This window comes from Hemiscyllium ocellatum, chromosome 9 (genome assembly GCF_020745735.1).
Source record: "Hemiscyllium ocellatum isolate sHemOce1 chromosome 9, sHemOce1.pat.X.cur, whole genome shotgun sequence".
In the NCBI taxonomy this organism is placed as follows: Eukaryota; Metazoa; Chordata; class Chondrichthyes; order Orectolobiformes; family Hemiscylliidae; genus Hemiscyllium; species Hemiscyllium ocellatum.
The window spans coordinates 55,623,425-55,650,097 of NC_083409.1; the positions used below are offsets into that span (position 1 = coordinate 55,623,425).

General features: G+C 38.1%; 1 protein-coding gene across 3 annotated transcripts in view; it reads right to left on the bottom strand.

Moving 5' to 3' along the window:
• Positions 1–25,963, bottom strand: part of firrm (fignl1 interacting regulator of recombination and mitosis) — a 53,922-nt gene extending 27,959 nt beyond the window's left edge. For 2 of the 3 annotated variants that reach the window (XM_060830342.1, XM_060830341.1), the window contains exons 1-13: positions 25,515–25,963; positions 21,425–21,464; positions 18,222–18,310; positions 17,431–17,535; positions 16,063–16,203; positions 13,584–13,749; positions 12,698–12,782; positions 12,210–12,348; positions 10,332–10,421; positions 4,737–4,801; positions 3,434–3,582; positions 2,132–2,261; positions 26–212 (exon numbers count right to left, since the gene is read on the bottom strand). In XM_060830342.1, the coding sequence (XP_060686325.1) occupies positions 26–212; positions 2,132–2,261; positions 3,434–3,582; positions 4,737–4,801; positions 10,332–10,421; positions 12,210–12,348; positions 12,698–12,782; positions 13,584–13,749; positions 16,063–16,203; positions 17,431–17,535; positions 18,222–18,310; positions 21,425–21,464; positions 25,515–25,607 (1,479 nt within the window). In that variant the 5' untranslated portion in view covers positions 25,608–25,963. Of the gene's footprint in view, positions 1–25; positions 213–2,131; positions 2,262–3,433; positions 3,583–4,736; positions 4,802–10,331; positions 10,422–12,209; positions 12,349–12,697; positions 12,783–13,583; positions 13,750–16,062; positions 16,204–17,430; positions 17,536–18,221; positions 18,311–21,424; positions 21,465–25,514 lie in introns of those variants that run through there. The other variant, XM_060830343.1, reaches the window with a different exon arrangement.
• Positions 25,964–26,673: the final 710 nt, after the last annotated feature.

Genomic DNA, 26,673 nt, shown 5'->3' on the forward strand with positions numbered 1-26,673 from the left:
ACTTTAAGTCAAAGTTCACACTTACCAAATCTGGAAAACGAGAAGCTGGAAGAGACGTGATAAAGGAGCACAGATGAGTGCATACATATTCATAAAGGCTGATATTTTTTAGAGCCTGTCCGTTACTCATTACTCCTGGCAACTGCACTGGCAAAGAAAGCTCTGCATAGCATCGGTGAAAGTTATGAAACAGTACATGGACCAAAGGTAACCTAAGGACAAATAAAAAGATAAAAGGTAGGTGCAAATGTCTGTTCCTTGCTGAAAAACATCTGTCATCTTTTGTTATTCCCAGTACAAATCATGTCAGCCTTGACAGTCCTCTGCGGTAAAGAATTCCACAGATTCATACCGTCCGCGAAGAAATTCTTCATCATGCTGGCTCACAGCGCCACAGACCCGGGTTCATTTCCCACCTCAGCGACCGTCTGTGTAGAGTTTGCACATTCTCCCCGTGTCTGCGTGGGTTTCCTCTGGGTGCTCCGGTTTCCTCCCAAAAATGTGTAGGTTAGGTGAATTGGCCATGCTAAATTGCCCATAGTGTTAGTTGAAGGGGTAAATGTAAGGGAATGGGTCTGGGTGGGTTGCGTTTCGGCGGGTCGGTGTGGACTTGTTGGGCCGAAGGGCCTGTTTCCACACTGTAGGGAATCTAATCTAATCTTGAAATGCATTACAGTTCCTTCAGTTTCCTTAGGTCAGTATACTGCAACTCCTTCCCTAATGGCATTGTAGGTGTACCTACGCCAAACTGATTGCAGGAGTTCAAGAAGGCAGTACACTTTCTCGAGGGCAACTAGGGTTGGAATAAAATGCTGGTTATGCTACCAATACCCACATCCTGGGAGTGAATGAGAAAAGCCAAGTCAAGGAGATAATCTGAACAGCAATGCTTGCTATTCCATTACAGATAATAAGTAGTACAAAATCAAATACAGAAAGGGAATTGGAAATTTCCAGCACAATACCTTGAGTCTAGGCATGAGATCAAGAAAGTAGGAGCTGCCCAATATGGGTGTGAATGGGTAAATACATTGGAGTGCCACATATGCCACTCACTATGATAATGTCATGTGGACTTGTAGCAATTGTAGTGGGACGTACAGTGTAGGATCTCGAGGCAGTGAGACTGAATATCTGGTTCTACTCAAAGTCTCTGTAACGATATCTATAATTTCAATGTGACCTGTAACTAGTTGCCAACATGTGAAAAATTACATCTTGTTAACTACAGCAAACTTTTCTAGTTTGACTTGGAAGCGGTTTTCTCTATCATATTAGAACAAATAGACCCTATAGTTTCCTACACTTAAAGAGGATAATGGAAGCAATGCTCATCAATAGCAACAGTTTAAACAGCATAGTGAGCTGGCTTATGCATACAAAAGGAAGCATTGGTGCTAGCGTTAGTATATTCGCCTCACAGAATCCTACTGTAATCCCAAATGAAAGCTTTCTGCCACCAACATAACTAAGCAATGTCAAGCACAATTTCGGTGCTGGTGTGATACTCGCTAGGCAAGCTGTATGTCCCAACAAATCTGCACTGCACTGACTAATCAAACAACATGTTTCCTTCAGCTGTTCACAACAGGAAGAGTACAGACCATTCTCAGCCAGCCTATGTTTGAAAAACCCAAAACATCTATTCTTAGACATGATTCCATGACTGGGAGGCACTTGCTGTACAATTCTGACTTTGGAATATATGAACAACAAACTTAAAATAATCAGTTGAGCTCATAAAAAGCTCACTCATGCTTGCTAGAAGTCACATAACATTCATAAACAAGCCCTATTCTTCGCAAATAAAATGAATATGTTCAAGTGCCATACCATTTTTGAATTATCCAGGAGGTTGGGGAGGGAAAAAGATTAACAGATGCAATAATTAGCAATTCATGTATTGCTCAGTTCCACACCATATTGCATAATGATCCAGTAGGCTACTGAAACTTAATTCATGAATGAAAATATGTGGAATGAGAGAGGATTATGTTAGACTTACAGCATAAAGTCTTGTACAACAGATTGCCATTAGAGGTTTATTCAGTTATCATCCAGTACTTTCTACTGGAACCAAACAACTAAGCATGGTTGCATTTGAAAATATCCATACAGTGGTGGCCCTTACCTTGGCTTTTCCTCTGAAAACTGGCTGCCAGAACACCAAAGACTTTGAATCTCACAGGACTGCGAGGAAAGTTTGCCCATTATATTAATCAGCAGCAAACATTGTGGAAGGGCCAGGTCCAAACTGAAATCTTAACATGAATGAGAGAGATATTGAGCAAAATTCCATCACAGAGGCCACAGGTGGCTGAGTCAAACATTTCATTACTAATTAAAAGGAATATTAAAAATCTGTTGCACCAAAATTCAAATTGACAAGTACAATTGATTAATTAAAATAATTGTTCTGTTTTAATTGATAACTACTATTAAATGCCTTCGTCTGGAGGCTCACTGAAGATGTTACCTAGTATGGTGACGAAACATCTGAAAATGAATCTTCCAGCTCAGCAAGCAAAACTACATCCAGAGACTAGTATCTTTACGAAGGTGGCTTTAAGCAAAATAGAATCAGAACACAGAAACAGAATATTCATTCTCTCTCTTTGCAGCATCCCAATCCACAAAATCGTTTGAAAAGAACAAAATTTCTGAAGAAAATGAGCTAGTTTTTCTCTTTAATTTCTAACTCAGACTGCAGCTAAAAAAATGAGTATTGACAAATTAGAATGCCGAAGTGCTCACTACCATGCTACCTTTCACATTGTTGTGGGAAGAAACTGGTTCACATCATGTCACACTGTCTTTTTTTAAAATGGGCTATTAATTGAGTAGTATTCTGATATCAATGATGAAAGCCAAATTGGCTGCACAGATGCAAGCCTGCTGAACTGCCTGTTCTAGGAATTCTCAAATATCTATCTAGCATCCTGTGATGTGGTACCACACAAATTAATTCCTCTCCCTTAATTTGTTAAAATCCTTTAAAACTAACCTACTTAGCTATTGGAACAATGGACTAGATTCAAGCTCAACTGCTGCAAGTAACACTATACACAAATAAGGCTACACTTAGTACTTTACAATGACTTTTTTTGAAGCAAAGGAAAATGTATCAAGCAGGAAATGCCATCAAGTGCCACCAGTGGTTTGTGAATGCAATTATGACAGAGAATTTTCTTTGCTGTATATTACAAGCATATTCCAAATTTATTACACTAATGTCACTGTTATTTCTCTCACATTTCATCATCTCATACCAAGTAACTATGTAAGCCCTTGATATTCATTAGAGTCATAGAGACTCTAACTCTAAAGCAATTTTGACTGGAATTGTGTTCTGTTCCAACTGGAAAAGGATTTAACCTCACGGACAAAGCTATTTTAAAGAGATGAAATCAATGTTATTTTACCATGAACTCACCTCTGTTGATTTGTAAAACTGTCTCCACAAAGGGCCTGAATGATAGCAGCTGAGACAGAAGAGTATCCAAAGTAACTGGGACAATGGAAGCAATTTGATCATATAGTCCATCAGACAAAACCGGTGCATACAAACTCGGAGGTAATTTACTGCACAAAAGAATTATAATGATAAATTAGAATTTTTCACTAAATGCAAAAGTGATCATATTTCAAAATCACATTTTACCCATTTTCATTACTCTTACTCTCATGAAAATTATTTCAAAAAACTGATTAAAGCTCAATCTGAAATATTGGAAAATACGGGCCAATCTGAGTTGGAATCTCCATTTCCAATACATATTAAACAAAAATTTACCAATTTAGCCGCCCATGATTTTCCAGGCCAGACTTCCATGGTTAGATAGCTAACCATGCATGGAGAATCTTTGAAGAAGATAGATTCTTTTTTCACGGTCACATTTCAGTAAATAATCAAATGTTAAAAGGTCCCAAAGGCTCTTTGAAAAGTTACTGAGAGAAGATAAGCGTGCAACCTAAGCCACAGAACGAGTGTGGTAGCATATGGTTAAGAGAATAAGATTGCAGATTGATTAGGCGCAGGTGGCAGGAAGATGAGAGGATGGCATAGGAATACTTGGATATAGGAATAGAAGGGGTGGAGGGTTTGGAGTGCGGAAAGTGGGAGATGGGTGTGGTTGGAGGGTCAGTGGAAATGATTCAGGAGTCCAGTGGACAGATGAGGTGAACCATGTTAGAATTATCCAGAAGTCAGAGCAGAGTCAGTTTAATCCTCCAATTTTTCCTGGGTAACCACTCAAGCAACTGAGTTGAACCCTCTGAAGTCTCCAAATCCAGCTCAAAGCTAGAGATTTTTTCAGAGAGTTCTGGAAGTAGGGCAATTGCCCATCATAAGTCTAAACATCTTGAACAATCACCAGAACTTCTGAGAGATGCAATAACTATCTGTAAGTGACTGTTTAACCAGACAAAAACTGTAAGATCAGGGCCATCAATTCTGTTCCTCTTCATTAATGCTGCCTAACCTTCTTCAGTAACATTCACACCCTGTGAACAAATAATGAAGAAAAGCAATCGAGAGATATCCTAGCATGGGTCAGTAACATCAGGAAAAAGGGGAAAACTGAGGGAATGAAACAACCCACCCAAACAAAACATTATCCACCAGATTTTAAACCTGTGACATTCAGTCAGACTATACCTCATCCATATTCTAAATTTACTCCATAGACCAGTGATCAAATACAGAACTTGTGATGTTTACTGATATGTAGCCTTACCTGTACATCTGAAGGTAAAAATGGTGCAGTCGATGACAAGACCTTGAAAGGAAATCAATAAATTCCTAAAATCGAGTCAGAAACAGAAATCAAAACTAGGTTGATGCTATAATCAATTATAAATGAAAATACCAGTTAATCCTCGTTCAATAGAAATCATCATCTGAAACTTCAAATGCATATAATTCATTCAAACACAGATTATTAAAACTCATGGCATTTTTATTTCTAATGTAAATAATAGTTATTGGCAAAGATATTTTTCAAAATTTAAAGTTTCCTTTGATAGTTATTGATACATTTAAGGATAATTTATCCAAAATCTACCACTTCATTACTATGATACTAATAAACATACACATTCTTGCTATGTAATGCTGAACCAGTGGTGCAACAGAATGATACTTTGCCTCTAATTATTTAAGTGGCAAGTATATTGTATTTTGTGTAATTTTAAGCAGTAGGACTGAATGATCCAAAAAAAGTTATAAAATCCAGTTTCTTTCTTTCAAATAATCAATGTAAAAATAGAAATATGTCTAAAATGATTGCAAGAATTAAACTTAACATGACATCTCTAAATAAAAGAAAGGTCTCTGCATTAAGCCTTTTATGAAATGGTAACTTTAAAATGTGTAGCATTCACTCGTGTAATATATGCATAACATCATAAAGCACTTAGTACAGGAATATGCTGTTTAACCCAAGTCTGTTTCGCTGTACAATGAGGTCATGGCTGATCTGTGAACCAACTGATGCTACCCACTTTCTCCCCATATCCTTCAACAATGCTGCTTTCCAAAAAAACTGCCAGTTTAATGTTTAAAATGAACAACTGACTTTTACAATAATTGTCATTGTTTAGTTTAGAGTTTCCAAACTTCATTCCTGATTTTTAGACAATGTCACCTAGGCCTAGATTTTCCAACTAGACAGAACAGTTTCTCCCACTCCACATTACCCGTTCCCCAGGCATGACTTAAACCTTCTAAATTCCAGGAATGCAACTCTGGTTTGTTAAAGCTTCCCTTAATTTAAAGCTTAGAATCCAGGCAACAATCTGGTAAGACTGTACTGCACTATTTCCAAGACCAATGTATTCCACTTAACTGTAGCATAATTTCTCCTCTTGATTACTTCTTTCATAAATGACAGGCAGGTTGGATTTGAAGTAGCATGAAATGTAATCCTCTCTCCAACATTTCTACTTACTGTGTTTGGTACATTTTATTTGGTTACATCAAGTACAACACTTTCAATTGCTGCCATTGGGACAGTTCATAAATAATTATTTAAGAGTTTCATATAGGAATGTAACGTTTGAACTGTTTCAGATCTATGAGATCATTAACTTCCTTGCTTGCATCTTGTGATGTTTTACTGTTTGAATATACTTCTTTAATTTCAAGATTTGTGTAAAGATTTGTAGCTCGGGTGTCAGTTGTCTGGTTGTGGGTATATTCGCCGAGCTGGGAAGCAGATTTGCATTTTTTGTCCATTAGTTTTGGAGGGTACATTCTAGTGCAGCTGGAAAGTCTTTAGTTTTAAGACCATAAGACATCGGAGTGGAAGTAAGGCAATTCAAACCATCGAGTCCACTCTGCCATTCAATCATGGCTGATGGGCATTTAACTCCATTTATCAGCATTCTCCCCGTAGCCCTTAATTCCTTGTGACATAAGAATTTATCAATATCTGCCTTGAAGACATTTAGCGTCCCGGCCTCCACTGCACTCTGCAGCAATGAATTCCATAGGCCCACCACTCTCTGGCTGAAGAAATGTCTCCACATTTCTGTTCTGAATTGACCCCCTCGAATTCTAAGGCTGTGTCTATGGGTCCTAGTCTCCTCGCCTAACGGAAACAATTTCCTAGCGTCCACCCTTTCCAAGCCATGTATTATCTTGTAAGTTTCTATTAAATCTCCCCTTAATCTTCTAAACTCCAATAAATACAATCCCAGGATCCTCAGCCGTTCCTTGTATGTTAGACCAACCATTGCAGGGATCATCCATGTAAATCTCCGCTGGACACGCTCCAGTGCCAGTATGTCCTTCCTGAGGTGTGGGGAACGAAACTGGACAGTACTCCAAATGGGGCCTAACCAGAGCTTTACAACGTCTCAGTAGCACAACGGTGCTTTTATATTCCAACCCTCTTGAGATAAATGACAACATTGCATTTGCTTTCTTAATCACGGACTCATCCTGCATGTTTACCTTTAGAGGATTCTCGACTGTCACTCCCAGATCCCTTTGTACTTTGGCTTTACAAATTTTCTCACCGTTTAGAAAGTAGTCTACGCTTTTATTCTTTTTTCCAAAGTGCAAGACCTCGCATTTGCTCACGTTGAATTCCATCAGCCGTTTCCTGGACCACTCTCCCAAACTGTCTAGATCCTTCTGCAGCCTCCCCACTTCCTCAGTACTACCTGCCTGTCCACCTAACTTCGTATCATCCACAAACTTCGCCTCCAGTCCCTTCATCCAGATCATTAATATATAATGTGAACAGCTGCAGCCCCAACACTGAACCCTGCGGACACCGCTGGTCATCGGCTGCCATTCCGAAAAAGAACCTTTTATTGCAACTCTCGGCCTTCTGTCAGACAGCCAATCCTCAATCCATACCAGTAGCTCACCTTGAACACCATGGGCCCTCACCTTGCTCAGCAGCCTCCAATGTGGCACCTTATCAAAGGCCTTTTGGAAGTCTAGATAGATCACATCCACTGGGTTTCCCTGGTCTAACCTATTTGTCACCTCTTCAAAGAATTCCAACAGGTTTGTCAGACACGACCTCCCCTTACTAAATCCATGTTGACTTGTTCTAATCAGACTCTGCTCTTTCAAGAATTTAGAAACCTCATCCTTAATGATGGATTGTAGAATTTTACCAACAACTGAGGTTAGGCTAATTGGCCTATAATTTTCCATCTTTTGTCTTGATCCTTTCTTGAACAAGATTTTGCATCCCTATGGTTATAGTTGAGTCGCTCGGCTAGTAAGGCTTTTTCTGTGACTGTAAGTTGCCTGTTGGAGAGGTTTCTAACCCAGGTGTCTATCATGTTGTCTTCTCTGCTGTCGGTTAGCTTAGTCATTTGGTCCTGTAGTGCCGTTCTCTTCCTGTATGTGGTTGTTCTGTCTTATGCCGTTCAATTCTCATGGTCCACTTCTGATTTGCTGTTTTTGAAATTAATGATTTCTGGCGCGCAATTTCTTGTCTGCACCTGACTAGTCTGTTGTGTGTGTCCGTAATCATAACCTGGATCATCCTGAGACTGTTTCATCTGACTGTTTCCCTGCCTTGTGGGTTATTGGTTGGTCTGTATCTGACACAGGGTAGTAGTATCCGATTCCTTCAGCATTCATGTAGGGATCAGAGTTATTCGCAGGTAGCACTTAGGCAGTTGGCACAGGATTCCCATTTCCTTGCCTGTCTTTCTCACCCGTCGGTGTTCAAGATGTGTGTAAAGACTTGTAGCTCGGATGTCAGTTGTTGTGGTTATAAATATGCTCGCCAAGTTGGGAAGTTGATCTGCAAATCCCAACAACAACTACTTTAATTTATTTAACGTGTGCAGGGTGTCGTATGGGTAATTGAATACTTCTTTCAAAGATCTACCAAGGCATGAGAGGTTAATTAGTCAACATCCGTGCTGTATCATTATAATCACTTTACTTCAGTCCTTCAAATACGTATAATTAGTTTTTTTGGTTATTTTCTGTACCTATCCATTACATGTTAATAATCTACGTACGTGGACACAACTTTCTTGGATTTCTACTCTTTCTATCTTTTCACTTGTTAGCAATTGTATGCACTTTGCAGGTCAAATTTACTAACATGGAAATTCATTTGGCATAATTTTGCTCACTCACCTATTCTAAAAGTATTGCCGTAATTATGTTTTCATCTACACTGTTTATAATGACTTGCTTCATAATCATACTTGGATAAGTGCTTTTCTATTCAATTACAAAAATCTTCAGTGAATGAAGTGAATAATTGAAGTTCATCACAAATGTTTGTGGGAAGGTACAAATTTCAACAATTTGAGTATCTATCCAAACTTCCTAGCCCATCTCCTGCAATGCAGATCATTTCCTAAACAGGATTAATAATCTAGTTTCAATCCCATGAGTTGCAACATTGTTCAATGTGAAACTTTATACCCTATGTAAAACCACAAAAAAATTGTAGCCCAAAAAGAAAAGGCATTCAGCACATCATATCGTGCTGGCTGAATAAATTAGCTGTCCACTAATTCCACTTCCCAGCATATAGTCTGTATCATTGATAGTGAAGAGAATGGTGGTCAATTATAGGATGACGATGAACCCTGGCCACATCTTCTGTACCCACACACAAATTACCATATAACTTTCTAATGGGTTCAGCTTTTTATTCATTCATCCTCTTGCTCTAATGTACTGATAAAAGATCTTCAGATTTTCCTTAATTTTACTGATGAATATTCTTTCGTACCCTTTTTGTTTTCCTTCACCCCTGTACTTTCCATACTCTATGCTTCCTAAGTCATTCACTTTGTTTGGATTGTCATAGCTTTATTTTTCTGATTTACCACAACCTGCATGCTTCTGGATAACAGTGGGCTCTAGATTTGGCAGTATCATTCTTTTTGTAAGAACTGTCTACACTCTCCATCAAATCCTACTTTGAAGACCTCCCACTTATTTTCCTAAGTAGCTCTTTCAGTCCACTGTTGCCAAATCAATGTTCAGCTTTATCCAGTTTGAATCATAGAATGTTTGACTTCCTCCGATTTGGAATTTTTACTGATGTTATATCTTTGTCCTTGACTCATTCTACATTATGAAGTTATCCAGGTTTGCTCCTAAGATTAACTCCAGAATGTGCTCCTTGGTGGGTTTATTATGTACTTTCAGCTGTATCTGCAAGTGCATACAATGAGTATACACAGACAATCTCCTGCTCGATACTTTCATGAACTATTAAAAAAAATCAAATTAGCTTTCTCAGGAATGACCTACCATTACAAATATAGGCTAGTTGTCTCTCTGACTGGGTGAAAATTACCAAGGTGTTCAGCTGCTCGATTCCTAATAATAGACTCTAATAATTACTCAGCAATAGACAGTAAGTTAACCAGTCTACAATTCTATAGTTTTCCTCAACTTCCCAAAGTAGCAGAGTGACATGTACAAGTTTGGAATATAAAGGAATATTGCCAAATAGAGAAATTATTTGGAAGATTATCATTCAGGAATCTACAATGTTCGTATCTATTTCTACTAAAACCTTTGAATGGAAGCCATCTGGCCCTTGAGATTTATCATTCTTCAGTATCGCGATTTTCTTCATTACAGTCACTTGCCTTACATTAATTTTTATGAATCCAAACCCCCAATTCAATATTCATTTCCTTGGGAATTCATGTTATCCTGTTTCCCTACTATAAACACTAATATAATCATTCAACATGTCCAACATTTTAATATTTTAATTTAGAAATCTCATGTTATTAATTTTCAGGGATACAAATTGTTCCTGATCATCCTCCTTTTCCCAAAATAATTTGAAAAATCAGTACTTGATAACAGCTTGTATTACCTTGACATAATGCACCAATGTATTGGCAAAAAAACGGCAGAGCTTCATGGTCTTCTGGAAGAGTTTGCAATCAGTTGTATTTGTATTGCCCTAAATGAAATGCAGACATTTAGTAAGGTATAAACTTCAGTTCTATTGCATTAACTCATGAAAGCTTATGTGGAAATGATAACTCTTAGAAAGATTTAAATTTAAGTTAACTCGTATCACAGTAAAACTTTTCAAAAATCAGCAGTTAAAGGACTTCTTTAACTATGTCTAAAACACCTAAGGGTTTCAACGTCCTCTGTTTAAAGACATGAGAAACTAGTTAGCAAGAAATCTCAGCAAAATTAGTCGATACAACAAATAGTGAATATATAAGGAGCAGGTGGAACAAAAAGGATATGGTACTAAACTGAGAAGCACAAAAAAATTTCTTGGTGTATCTAAAAAAAATTCAAATTGTTGGATACATTCAGTGGTAAGAATAGTAAATTTTTAAACATGTATGTTAGCATTTGGAAAATTAATTGAAAAATAATAAACCATTGGTGGAATGGGATAAGAAGGAATGAACTTCCTGAGGAAGTGGCAAAATTGGGCAGAATTACAATGTTTAAAAGACATTTGGATTGGTACATGAATAGGAAAGGTTTGGAGAGATATGGGCCAGGACTAGACAGGTGGGAACTAGTTTAGTTTGGGATTATATTCGGCATGGACTGTTAGGATAGAAGAGTTTGTTTCCATGCTGTAAGACTCTGAGTCGAAGACAGAAATGGTTCCTAGTGCTGATCACAATCTAACACACCTGTTGGAAACTGTGCATATAGAAGCAAGATTTGCTTGGTTGCAGTAATGCTCTAACAGACAAATAGCTCTCAACGTTTAAGCATTTAGGCACTCATAGGAACAATGACCACTTGAATGACTTATCACAGGCTGTTGGTGCTTAAGTTAATATCTTTCAATTTATTTTTCAAACTTAGAGTAGTGGAGAGGAACTAAAATAGAATTTATGTTCAGAGCCCAAATTTCCAGACATATTCTTTCTTACTGGTTGGATGAGCCAATGGCTAGGGGTTCTTTTGGCGGTGGCCAGGGGAAGGGGCAGACTGGAGAGGAAAATGCTGAAAGCAAGAGAAATCTCATTTCCATCCCAAGATAAAATCAACAATGACTTCCTTGTTCTACTAAACTATTCAAATACATCTAAACATTGGTGAGACATGATCGGTTTCAAGAAAGATTCTTTTGTTTAGTTTAGGTCTTGCACACATCTCATTTGCCACAACTTGCTCTTCCTCTTTTCCTACTGGGAGAAACTGAGAACTGCAGTTGCTGGAAATCAGAGAAAAAGAGTGTGGTGTTGGAAAGTCATTTAAGACTTAAAAGATTGAACAGCAATCTAGGTTTGTGGAATATATTGTTTTAATTGCATGTAACTGTGATCTTTTGCTATTACATTCTACGTCTTATGGTCCTGCCCTACTAGTTACCCGATGAAGGAGCAGCATTCCGAAAGCTACTGCTTCCAAATAAACCTGTTGGACTACAATCTGGTGTTGCATGACTTTTAACTAGGTTTTACTCAAGTAAGACCTGTACTACGTTTTAAACATGTTTTGTCAAAGTCAGCACTACCAGTGACTTAAGAGTGATTGAACCTGGTAGCTCAGATAACAATTGATAAGCTTCCTATCTCTATCTCCTCAATCCTGTCTGCATATCGTAGATGCTCAGTTGTGCTACTTTAGAGAAGGATAACTGAGAATCATTCTTGGAGGTGCTAATGACAATGTTTATGAGAATGGTAATGCTCAGCTAAGGTTTATTGACTGAAAAATATCACACATTAAGTAAGTTTCATACTTAAAACCAAGAACCAATAATTACCATTCCTGTAGATTGGTGAATTTGTTCAGCTAACTGCAGACACGAGTTGTAAGAATAGAGAATGTCCTCACAGAGACCAGTAATAAGCTCATCATGTGGCAGCTTTGTCTCAATCAATGCCCGGTGCTTCACACTTATTCTGGAAAAGATGTCAAGTTGTTTTTAAAATCATGTATAACTATGCTTATTTTTCTCTAGCCAACGGAATTGAAAAGCAATTCAATTTTAAATCAAAGATACATACATGCTCTGTTACAGTTCACTCTGTATCTTTCCTTTCCATGACTTATGGTCAGCAGTGGCCAGCACTTAACAGACAAGTATCAGTTGTACAATACTGTCTGTTTCATGAAGAAATATCCTTAGAATTGGGTGGTGCAATAACTACTTTTGTGAAATATTCTAAAATAACAGCATTGGTCTTCTAGAAAACAAAACAGGGCATTGGGAGACAAAGAAAATGTTTTACCAATACAGTTTGTACTTACTTAATAAGGAATTTCCACGTGTTAGCATGTAAAGCATGATCCATTTTGGAAATGACTGAACAAATCTTCAAAATGTTGTGAACTACTGAAAAATTGGAGATAATTTTAAATAAATATGTATACCATAATGCCAAGACCACAAACAATGATGATAAATATTACTCCCATACATTGTCAATATCCAAGAAGCATTAAGATCATTTTAATGAGTCAAGTAAAGCAATTTCTCAGAACAACTTTTTTAAAAATCAGTGATAGGTTAAATTTCATGCAGAGAACTGTGTTGTGAGGTATTTGAATTAGAAAGACAAAATGCTGCAGGTGACAAGGCCGATTGTGAAAAATGTTTAAAATGCATATTGGATGCTGGGCTTTAGAAATAGAACAATAAAGCACAAAGGCAAATTTATAATACAGTTGTATATTAAAAAATCAATCTGGGCAATACCCTTTGAAAGGTTGTGAAGGTAATGGAAATGGTGATGCTAATAATGAGAACAGTGGTAGGGATAAGGAATTAAATTACATGGATAGATTGAAGAAGCTGGCATTGACCTCCTTTGAGAATATTAGGAGATTTGATGGAAATCACCAAAATCAAGAGTGACCTATACCAGAGGACACCAATTTATGTGCATTTATTAATGGTGACATCGTTAGCATCATCATTCTTTTCACAATAAAATCCAGTTGAACTGAACCGCTACGAAATAAAGTAACATTTGTTTGCAAATTGACAGATTACCAGAAACCAAGGGAAAACGTTAAATATTTTTAAGAAAATATTATTGAACATGCAGACATAAAATCAGATAAGTTTAAAAAATTATATAGTTACTTAAAGAGATAGCAGACAAAACAATACAATAGAATATTCCAAACGCACCTACCACCATACATGCAATATCGTCACCAGAAGAACCTGTTGATTCCAAAACTATCCGATCCAAGAGTTCCATGAACCCCTTCTGAAGGGAATATGCTTCCTTAAATAAACATTGTAGCAGGTCTGCAACCAAGTGCAAGTGACCACTGTACAAAGTCTCACTGTCCTAAATACAAGTAAAAAGCAGAGGTGTCAGCAAGAGCAATTATGTACAAGACAGTTTATCAATATCATGACAAATCACTTGTTTGAATTCACTACAAATATTCCAGAATTTGTCTTTTTTACACTTGAGTACTTGGCCTGAAGTAGAAACTCAGTGAAATTTAACGCCCTCCAGTGGCAGTTTGGTGGAAGAGTGGCAAGTGAGGATCTGCCACTTACAATCCCTATAGTGTGGAAGCAGGCCATTCGACCCATCGAGTATACACTAACCTTCCAAAGAGCATCCCACCCAGACCCAATCCCTACACTATAAATCTGCATTTCCCATAGTTAATCCACCTAGCCTGCACATCCTTGGAAGGAACCACAGTATCCAGAGGAAGCCCATGCAGATATGGGAGAATGTGCAAGTCCACAAGGCAATCGCCTAAGGTTGGAATTGAACCCTTATCCCACCTCTGTCCAGATTAAGACCCATGGACAACTTTGTCATCCCAATCGAGGTGCTAAAGGGAATATTATCACCCACTTAAAGGTCTCATCCTGCCACTGTTGATATTTACATAGCGGGAGGCAGGGTACACAACACACAGGGAGCCCAAAACGTAAATATCGTCCAGTTTCTTCAAATTTTCCAGGGGCATGGTCCATAATTCAACGCCTGATTGAGGGTATCTAAAATCCGTAGACGTTGGAGCTGAGAGGTATTCTCTGGGCTTTAATATCCTCCCCATTGCTCCATACCCTTCAATCCCATTCCCAATTTATTAACAGTGCCTGGGTCCATCAGTGATTTTAAGCCGTTGGTGGCTGTAGTACTGACTGCATCCACTGACTTCTTACTGTCAAGTGATGAAAAACTGCTGGTTTCTGACTTGCCAGCAGATCTCAGTGGGTGAGAACCCCAGAGCTTTTAGTTCTGGGAAAATCCTGCCACTGCCTAGTTATGTGCCGCATGACACTTAATTCCCAGGGTGATGAGATGGAGCTCCTATCGGCTCTCAAGCCTGCAGGGGAGATCACCATCAGCTCCATTACATCCCATCTTCAGTTTTGGTTACAATATAATTTCATAAAATGTATAGATATTTCCTAGTCTAAACATACTCTGCTGAATAATAGAAATAAAAAAAAGTGTTATAAACAGTGCAAATGCCTGCTTTTACAGAAGAACTATCCTATTCTGTCTCTTTGATTCTATTCCCTCCCTTTTACTCCCCCCTGAGAAATTACTATAGATGACAAGAAAAAAACAAAAAAGAAAAGAAAATGATAAGAACACTGATAGCAAGGGATTAAGAAACTAACTTGAATTTATAGAGACCCTTTAATGTCTAAAAAAAGACCAGAAGTACAAAAAAAAACATTTCTATTTGATAGCAATTTTAAAGGGAGAAAGAAAGTAGCTAGAGTGAAAGGTTGACTTCAACTATTTGCTAGCATGGACCAGAAGGGTACTAGCACTGGGAATGAGTTAAAGGAAGAAGTTGGTAAGTTTCAAAAAAACCTTCAGTAGTGCTTGGGGGGGGTGGGGGAATACAAGATTCTCAGACTCAGTGCTAGGACAGAGGATATTCGAGGAGAGATTGAGCACGTTGGAGGATAAATCTATCCTAAAAATAGCTATAACTAACAACCTTCTGATGTTTTGTTTAGTAGTCACTGTCATATTTGGTAGTGCAAATAGTTATGCTTCAAAGATAGAATATTGAGATTCGAGAAGTGTGGGCACACGTTCTAAAACGACAATGAGAGAAGGCTGCATCAAAGTGTCATAACAAGCAAATGTTGTTGTCTTTTGGATGAATGGTTAAATTGGGGCTCTATCTGCTTTCTCACATGGACAGAGAAGATCTTATGGCACTACGTGAAGTAAAACAAGTTCTCTCAGTATCTGAAATTTATGCCTCAATAAACAACTCAGATATAGATTATCTGCTTATTTATCTTAATGTTGTTATTGAGACTCTAATTGACATCGTTACCTGTGTCACAACAGGGACAAAACTTCAAATTTTTGTCTGCCATGAACTAACTACATAAATGTAAGTTTTTTTTTGTGAGTCAGTCAGTCTCAATGGAGATTATGGACGTTTTCTAGTACTTCCCAATTTAAACTTTTCAGCATTTCAGTATTTTGCTTTCTGCAAAAATATTTCCTGCCCCCATTCATACATCAGGAGAGTAAATTCCACTTGAAACGAATGATACACCTTACGTTTGTTCAACTGTACTGAAGTTCACCCTCAAACACAGAATGAGAAATATCCAAAAGAAAATAAAGCATTGCTGCAGACAATTTCATATGTTTCACCTTGCAATGACTAAAGGTATTCTTCAGGACATGAAAGACAGCCAGAGATAATGAATGGACGCTTGACAAGGTTAGAGCTTCCTCAAGAGTGCACATATGCTGCACAATATTCATCAAAACTTCCAAAAGTTGGACTTGAGTCTGCATACAGAGAGCAACAAAATTATATGAGCAGTTTACAGATGAAAACATCCAGGGGCATCATAACCCATGTTCGAAAACACTCTGTTTTGAAAGTACTGAAGTCACATTAATATTATTAAATTTCAAACCCCCACACCCCTCCCAACAAGCCTATGGTACTGACAGAACTAATAAAAATGAGTACAATTTTACAGGGGGGGACATTAATGAAAATAAAGTCTATAAAAAGTAATGGTATACAAAAGCATGGTAAAAAAAAGTTCCATTTCAGGTTCTACATTACACCAAATTTTGTATTGGTTTGGCAGATGAGGTTTCAAATATAAGACAGCTGGTCAGCCACTATTGTGTCTTTAGCAATTTCAAAGATACTCATGAAGTTCATGTGGTACTCTCTCTTATTTTCTGCATTAAATGTTATCTTCCATTATTCTATTCACTTACATTGTCTAATTCATTCCGTAATTTCTGAATTGCCTGCTGCAATTTCACTGCCTTTCATAGTTTGACATAATCTTCAAATTTAACTATTTAGCATTGAATGCCTCAGTCCAAGTAATTCATGTAAATAAGAAACTATAATCATGCCAGTGTTGGAACATGATGAATCCCACTCAATTCCTTCACTCACACTTCCATAATGTATGCACATTATCCATCTTCTTTTTCCATTCCAAGGACATATATGAAATACCCATGGTTAAGCTTAACAAACAGCATTAGTTTTAAAACTTTCCAAATGCCTTTTCAATGTCTAGGTACATCATTATAGGGCTTACCACAATTCACTAGACACGTCACTTTCTCAAAGGAGTTGCTAAAATCAGTTAATCAGAATAATTCCTCTGAATCTACATTGACTTCAGTTTACTAAGCTTTTATTGTACAGGTAATCTTCAAGTTTACTTGTTATATATCAGATTTAATATTTTACAAGGAATAGAAGTAAAACTAACGGCTCAAATGCATGTATTTGAAATCAATCATTCAGTGGATAATTCACATCACTTCCTGATGAAGGGCTTTTGCCTGAAACGTCGATTTTGCTGCACTTTGGATGCTGCCTAAACTGTTGTGCTCTTCCAGCACCACTAATCCAGAATCTGGTTTCCAGCATCTGCAGTCATTGTTTTTACCTAATTCACATCACTAGTATAATTTAAAAGAAACTGTAATTATAACACAAAGATTAGTAATACAATTTAAATTTTAAAAAGGTCCTACCTGTATAGCATTCCTCAGTACTGCCTGCAGTTCACTGTTCTGACTGGATAATGCTCCTGCCTGTTGACATAACTTACTTGCAAGCTCATCAAACAATGTCATGGCCTAGATGGAAAAAAAATCATGGATTTATCTTTCAATTGGGAATCATTTGTGGTCAGTGAAGCTAAAAAAAATGAGGAAGTTGCTTTAAAACTGATAAAAGAAATAAATATGGGTAACGGTGTGTAATTGCAAGATTTTTCTTTTGACTTCTGAACTATAAAGCAGCTTCATAGTGTTGTTTCATTATTTTTACTCTAGCCTAATGCTTATTTTTTATCTTAAGCAAAATCCATATGTCAGTTAGGCTTAGAAATAGCAGTAAATAGCATCACATATCAAAGGAAACTGAAGGGTGATGGTCTATATATTCAATAGCCACCAATGCTTGTGGTGTATGTCCTTTTTTATTGCTAATAGGGGAAAAATAAGAGAGTTTATGTCAGCCTGGATGATGCTAAAGGGGTCTCACTGCTTTTAGGGTAGGGACAAAGGAGACAGTCAGAATTCCCTCCCCTGATCACTAGGCCATGAACCCTTCCAACAATGAACCAAAGTGAGGACCCAATGGAGAGACATTCTGTCAATACCCTACACAGTTTGATGGCCACTTGGTCCCTATGAAACAGTTATTGAGCAAGGAGTGAAGAATATTGGTAGAATGAAACAAAGCAGGCTGCATGTTTTTGGAATTTAGTATCTATAAAATAAATTTTAAAATGTACAATCAAACTGGAAATTTCACATACCTTGGGTAATACCTCAGAAAAGAAGGTGCGCTCTATATCAAAAAGGCTGATGTGTGGCAGAAACTTGCCTGCGAGAATCTTCAATATTCCTTAAAAGAAAATTAAGAGATTTTAGCCTTTGATTCTCTGGAGAATCTAGAACACTGTCTCAGGACATGGCAATTTATGTTTAGGACTGAAATGAGGAAACATTTATTCAAAGAGTTGCAAATCTTTAAGACTGCTGAAGGTTATGGATGCTTCATTGTGAAGTACTTTTAAGGTGGAGACACCCTTTTTTTTGGTCTAAGGCAATCAAGACATATGAGAGCAGACAGGTAAGTGAAGCTGAGCCAATTGATCAGCTATGATTAAAATGAATGGCAAAGGAGCTTAGAGGAGCCATATAGTTTAGTTTTTGTGAAGGGTGTGCAAACTGCCCAGATACAATTGAGATGGATATTTTGGGAAGTAAGGTGAGAAGAATTATGCAGATTGTTGTGCTACTGTTCACTTGGAATAGAGTACATTTGTAATACAGGTTACAATCTTTTAGATTAGATTAGATTAGATTACTTACAGTGTGGAAACAGGCCCTTCGGCTCAACAAGTCCACACCAACCCGCTGAAGCGCAACCCACCCATACCCCACATTTGCCCCTTAGCTAACACTACGGGCAATTTAGCATGGCCAATTCACCTGACCCGCACATCTTTGGACTGTGGGAGGAAACCGGAGCACCCGGAGGAAACCCACGCAGACATGGGGAGAACATGCAAACTCCACACAGTCGCCTGAGGCGGGAATTGAACCCGGGTCTCTGGCACTGTGAGGCAGCAGTGCTAACCGCTGTGCCACCGTTTTTATTAACAGGAGATCCTATAAAGTACATCTGGAAGGGTCAGGAATAGAGTATATATTGAGGAAAGGTTTTTGAACTTCAAATCGCAAATAATGAGAGAAAAAGAATCAGAGTAAAAGCATGAAGTGGCACTAACCATCATCAGTGTAGCAGAGGAAGATAGTCAAGGTAAGTCTAATTAGGCATAAATAAATTGTTTTAAAAAGTGGATAGAAAATCTGGTCCTCCCTACCTTTTATCTTAGCCTGCTTGGCTCTCTCTCTCTTATTCCTGATGAAGGGCTTATGCTCGAAACGTCGAATTCTCTATTCCTGAGATGCTGCCTGGCCTGCTCTGCTTTGACCAGCAACACATTTGCAGCAGAAATCTTTTGGGTCCTATTGCAACATCATTAATTTGAAAGGCTTCAGAAATATGAAGCACAAAAGGGACTTTGCAACCTAGTTTAGGGTTCTCAAAGATAACAGTTGGCAGTTTGGAAGGCAAATGCAATGTTAGCATTCATTATGAGAGGACTTGAATACAACAGTGGGGATGTATCATTGAGATTATAGAAGTATCTGGTCAGTCAGCATTTGGAGCAGTATGAACAACTTTGGGCCCCATATCTAAGGAAGGATGCACTGGGATTGGAATGGCTTCAGAGGAGGTTTACAAGAATGATCATAGGGATAAAGGACTTCTCACATGAGGGGTGGTTGAGCTCTCTGGGTCTGTACTCAATGGAGTTTAGAAGGATATGGGTGGAATGGAATGGGGAATCTCATTGAAACTTACAGAATACCAGAGAAGCCTGGATACCGTTGAAGTAGAGGAGACACTTCCACTAGTAGGAGATACTAGGACATCAGTATACAGATTCAGAATGTAAGCACCACTCTTTAGAACTGAGATAATGAGGAATTTCTTCAGCCAAAGAGTGGTGAATCTGTGAAACTCAGTGCCACAAGAATCTGTAGAAGCTAAGTCATTGAGTGTATTTATGACAGAGATAGATTGATCCTTGAATAGATGAATAAATAAAGAGGTAATGGTAAAGTCAGTTTAACTGGACAGGAGGAGACTGAAGTAAATGAAATAAATTAAATATAGTGACAATTCTGCTACCTTCTCTAATGAAGGAGATGGAAAAAGACTGTGTAATTTTAAAACATATGGAACCAACAGAGAGAGAGAGGAAGATGTCCAGATACATGAGATTTGTAGTAGTACAGAAAATGATCTACTAATTTTGCATACCCTTATGAAATGTATAGATTTTTATAATCATTCCCAACAACAAAGTAGAATTGTAGCAGAATCATAGAATGCTTAGAGTGCAGCAAGAGTTCATTTGGCCCATCAAGTCTGCACTGACTCTCCAAAAAGCATCCTCCCCACACCCAACATCCCCACCCATATCCCTGTGACCCCACACTTATCACAGCTGATTCACCTAATCTGCACATCTGTGGGTATTACAGGGCAATTTAACATGGCCATTCCACCTCACCTACATATCTTCGGACTGTGGGAGGAAATCGGAGCACCTAGCAGAAACCCACACAAACACATGGAGAACATGCAAGCTCCACACAGTCACCCAAGGCTGGAATTGAACACAGGTCTCTGGCTATGAAGCAGTACATGGAAAAGCAGTGTACATGGAAAATTAAAACCTGTGTAGCAGTCCATTATATAATTAAAACTCAAAATACACTAAGTTGATTTGTGCTGAAGCACGTCTCAAATAATGTTATGCAATTAAGTGGCTTTTCACCCCATCACCAATGATTCCAGTCTCCATCAGTGCAAAGCCTCATTAGTAACCCTGTATAGGATTGGTTTACTTCCATTAACTCCAGGATACATACTAGACAATTCCATAGTAAATTCATTGTCAACTGTTGCCAACTTTCCTGTCTTCAAACCTACTCAGTAAACAATCAATGAGGGCATAACTCTTTAGATAACTGTTAAACAACAATTTATTTCTGTTCAAGAAGACATGGGGAATGGGGAGGTAGATGGTGTCAAAGCTCAAGATGACATTTATATTACGTGGCAGAGCAGGCATGCGTGGCTATGTGGTCTCTTGCTGTTCCCACGCAGTATGCTCTTGTGACGTGGACTAAGCTGAAAACAAAGATACGTTTATCACAGGGAAATTGCAAAGGACTCAAGATGTAAATTACATTTAGATAAATGGTCAGAAGCAGAGTACTTTATTTTGAAAGTTGTACTTCCTATATATTTTCTTGAACTGTTAAGCATTTAAGTGGGAGGTATTGTACAGCCATTATTTCAGCTCTTGATTCTGTCTATATAGTTATTGTGCTCTACAGAAAGGTAAGACAGCTGACATACATAGTCAGTACTTACGTAATTGTTCATTACTGCTTTCATCATTCTGATATATAGAGTAACTGGTGTTAAAGAGAATATCACAAGTGAAACATAAATCCCTGACCAATTGCGTGGATGAAATAAAATTTTAAATTATCCACAGCCAGAAACTGACAACAAAATAAATCATTGTTAAATAATAGATCATTAGTCTATGGAATAAAATATGCTATTTGTCCATCAACTCTACCCCAACACTGAACCAGATCATGACTGATTTGGTTATGGCCTTTACGGCCACATTCCTGCTGGTCATTCCAAACACCACTTTACCCTCAATTTGTTTTGGTAATCAAAAAACATCTATCAATCTTGAATAAAGTCAATGATTCAGCTTCCACTGTTCTGTGGAAGGGAATTCACAAGATTAATTCCTGTCAGAAAATAAATTCCTGCACCTCTCTATCTTAAATGAACACTGCTTATTATAATTGATTTATAGTTCTAGAACACCTCATGCGCCTCCTCATTTTCTGGGCATCTACTCTGAGAAGTCCCTTATGAATCTTGTACTTTTCAATAAGATTATTTTCCATTTGTATAAGTCTCAATAAATTTAGGCTCAACCTACACAACTATTTCTCATAAGATAAATCTTCTCTGCACTGATTCCAATGCAAATATATTCCTCCTTAAGGAGAACAAAAATGTATACAGTGTTCTCGGTGCAGTCTCAACAATGCCTTGTACAGTTATAGTAAAACATCCCTATTTTTATACAACATCTTCTTTTCAATAATGACCACCATTCTATTTGCTTTCTTAATTATTTATGTTATCTGTATTAGTGACCTTTGAGAAGATTTGTAGCTCAGGTTGAGGTTCTGAAAGTAAGTTTGCTTTAGAGTTCCAGCTGGAATGCTATATTTCAAAGAATTCTCGTGCGTGTCTCAGTTTGGATTGTCTTAGGGTGGATGTGTTGTTCCTGGGAAAGAAGTGTCCTTCTTCATCTGTATGTCAGGATACTATTGATAGTGAGAAAACAGCTCTCCCAACCATCCAGGCTTAAACTTTGGGTCTGCTACGTGGAGGACATCTTTGTCATCACCAAACAAAACAAATTAGAAGAAACCTACAACACCATCAATAACATCCTCACAAAAGAAAAGGAGAAGAACAACAAACTGCCATTCCTATGTGTCACAGTAGAGCAAACACTCAAACAGGGGACTTCAAACTTGCGTCTACAGGAAAACAACACACATAGCTCACTACAAAAGCAATCATCCCAACACCCACAAACAAAGCTGCATTAGGACATTAGTTCAATGAGCCACCTCACACTGCAGCACAGAGGAACTACGAACAGAAGAGAAATACCTATACAGCGTATTCAAGAAGAGCGGGTATCCAATAAACACAGTCCGCTGATTTCTCAGCAACAAACCCAAACAAGCAGACACAATGCACCCAGAAACCCTAGCCACTTTACCCTACATCAAAGACATCTCTGAAATGACTTCCAGACTACTCATCTCTTGGGATATCATGGTGGCCCATAAACGTACAATACACTAAAACTGAGGCTGATAAACTTAAAAGACCTTATACAAACTAGCAAAACAAATATCATTTACAAAATACCTTGCTCTGTCTGTGCTAAATACATCAATCCCAGCCCACAAGGTCTTATGTTGTAACCTTTCCATTACACCAGAATAAACACTTTCTGGATATCCAAATACATACTTCTACAGATCTCTTTATCTACCTTGCTTAATACATCCCCTGTTAGATCTGTCAAACATGATTTCCTTTCACAAAACCATTTCAATTATGTCTGATAGTAGCTGAACACAGATACAACATCTATAATAATGGATTTGAACATTTTCCCAATGACAGATGTTAAACTAACTGGCCTATATATTTGTCCTTTCCATTTCTTTCATTTCTTGAATAATGGTATTACATTTTCAGTTTTCAAATCCACTGGGACCTATTCAGAATCTCAGGGATCTTGGAAGCTTACAACCAATGAATCTCTTTCCTCTGTAACCACTTCCTTTAAGACCCTAGAATACAGGTCATCAGATCCAGGAAACCAGTCAGCTTTTAGTCCCATCAGTTTTCCTCATAAATTCTCACTTGTAATTGTTTTAACTTTGAGGTGAAGATAGGGCGTGGCACAAGATGAACTGCTCCAGTACAAACAACAGAACAAAAGGACTTGTTTGACTCCATTCTATGAAGTTCCTTCCTTCATTTATGTCCCTGGGTTTTCTATTGTCCTTAGGATGCTATTTGTGTTTTCAACTACAAAGGTGGACACAAAATACTTGTTCAGTCTTTACCATTTCCTTGTTTCTCACTGTTAATTTCCCAGTCTCACCTTGGAGGACCAGCATTCATGTTAACTACTCCTTTCCTTTTTCTGTAATTTGTAGAATCTTTTGCTGCTTTTAATAATTTTTTGCTAGTTTTCTCACATACTACAACTCCTCATTTTCCTTTTTAGTCATCCTTTGCTGGCTTCTAAAACTTTCACAAACTGGCTACCACTAATCTTTGCAGCAACGTATGCCTTGTTTTCAATATGATGTCATCCTTAACTTACTGACTAAGCCAATTTCCAATGAGAGATGACAACAAAAAAATTATACCGCTGTAATATATAGTGCATACATATTTATATTCATAATAGATACATCTAAAGAATGGATAATTAGTTTACAATCACTGTTCATTTCTTGTTACGTCTAATCATATCATAAGGCATTTAACCACGGCTATCATTGTGCATCACTGCTGCTACTACAAAATAGTAGAGCAAACAACCAACCTGAAAAGTACTCAGTATGGAAAAGATGAAATTCTTTAAGTAATATCTATCATCATTAGATTCCATGCGTCAGAAATAACCCTCAAGATGGTATCTCATGAAGTACTGTGCAAATTCATTTTAGCTGCTCAGTATGGAAAAGCAACAGAGGGACTACATCACTCATAATATTAGTTTCAAAGAATGCATGATGAAATCTAACAATGTTGTACCAAAACATATAACACAGCCTGAGGCAGTATCACATGCCCCTTCACATATTAAGGATGAGTGTGACCCAAGGAGACAATTGCCCTGGATATCAGAATCTCTGTTGCAGTCTTGCACATAAGCCAGAAGGCCATGGAAAGGGAAAATACAGAATCCGCTGGTACACTCAAAGCCTTTTACTTCACAAGAAGTGAACATTACAGGGCACTTCTGGGTACTCCTTGACATTTAGTGCTCCTAAAGTACGCTCTTGGTTTTGATCAAACAGAGTTTAATTACTGGAGGAAAAAATTACGAGAATCGTCCTAAAGACCGAAAATACTCTGACAAAATTGGTTACAGTGTTTACTTCGTTACAAAAGTGACTTCACTTCAAATTACTTCACTGGCTGTGAATTGTTTTGAGACAGTCATTGTGAAAAGCACCTTTTAATTCCAAACTTTCTTTCAATTCAAAGCTAGGCACAGATTCCATGACAGCCATTTGTAATTACTTGGCTGAAACTAGTGGTATCAATGAAGATTTAGGTATTAACTTGACACCAAAAAAAAGGGACATTGTTGCTCTAGTGCCCGATTGCATTTTGATTTAGGATTTCAACTTCTTTCACATTATAACTACAGTTATTGTACAATGCATTAATTAAGTTTCCTTTGCCAGGTCCAGAATTGCTCCTGGTTAACATTTTGCTAACTTACGACTCTCGTTATCACATTTTTAAAAAAAAACACATATTTACCCCATTCTAACTAATCAAGAACACTCACTTGGTAACTCTACTAGAAGATTTGCTAGGAGAAAGTGAGGACTGCAGATAGTGGAGATCAGAGCTGAAAATGTGTTGCTGGAAAAGCGCAGCAGGTCAGGCAGCATCCAAGGAGCAGGAGAATCGATGTTTCGGGCATGAGCCCTTCTTCAGGAGAAGGGCTCATGCCCGAAATGTCGATTCTCCTGCTCCTTGGATGCTGCCTGACCTGCTGCGCTTTTCCAGTATAAGATTTGTTATAACTGTTCCAGTTATCATTGTTGGTAATAACAATTAGACTACACAACATCAAACAGTTAAAGGATATAATAAGTTCAGAGAGAACAGTTCCCATCTTCCTCTTACACATCTCCTCATTCCACTGGCAGATCTCTTCTAATAGACTGTTCTGAGACATCATAAAGGTTTCAAGGGACTCCAGGTTAATGAAAAGGCAGACTGTATGATATGTACTCTTCGTCGGGAGTAGTCACAGAAGAAGTGAACTAGTATCTGACATTTCAGCAACAATTGACGATTATCACTCAGGCCTGTTCTCGGGTCTGAAACCGAAGGGCCATCATTAGCTGCCAGCGGTTTCCGTGGAAACCAGTAAACTTGCCATGAAATCCAACAGTGCCCCGTCTTATATTTTTCTCCGTCGTTTCAGCGAAGCCTTGAGTTTGTTAGCCTTTTAAGTGTAGATGCAGTATTGTGCCAACTGAGGACTTAATCCAGTTACCCACCTCCTCCTTGCTCGGGACAATTTCCAGCAACTCATTATCGGCGGGAATATGTGCGCATGTGCACAGCATGCCCGTACGCGAGCAGGGGGCGGGTCATGACCACTGCTCTGGCACGCTCGTCCATGACCTGACTGTGCTGAGACAGTTGATCAGTTGTATCTGGACCATGTCTCATTGCATGCTTCACACTGACCTGTGGAAGTCCTGGGAATGTGTTAAGTCGTTGTGGAAGCAAAATAGTGGAGATATTGGAAATCTGAAATAACAGAACGGCTGGAGAAGAGTCATATTGGACTCGTAATGTTAACTCTGCCTGTCAAACATTCTGAGTTTCTCCAGATTTGGAGGTGTTGGTTGGGGATGTACAAAGTTAAAAATCACACAACACCAGGTTTCCAACAGATGTATTTGGAAGCACTAGCTTTCGGAGCGCTGCTACTTCATCAGGTGGTTGTGGAGTATAAGTTGCTCCAGGACTTTATTGTTGACATTCTGCTTCAATACTTTTGCAGAAGCACAACCAGTAATACGTTTGAATGAAAGCTGCGTTGATTTCATCCCTATTCCCTCTAACTGATCAATGATAATTCCTGGTAATATGTACTGTAGCGGCTCCTCAAATTGTAGGGAATATAATTGATTTCCAATTCTTGTTAAGAAATAGTTAGAACTGCCGTAAAGCTTAAAATTGCTCAAATTAAATTCATCAAGAAAACTTGCACAAGCACACTGAACCTCCTC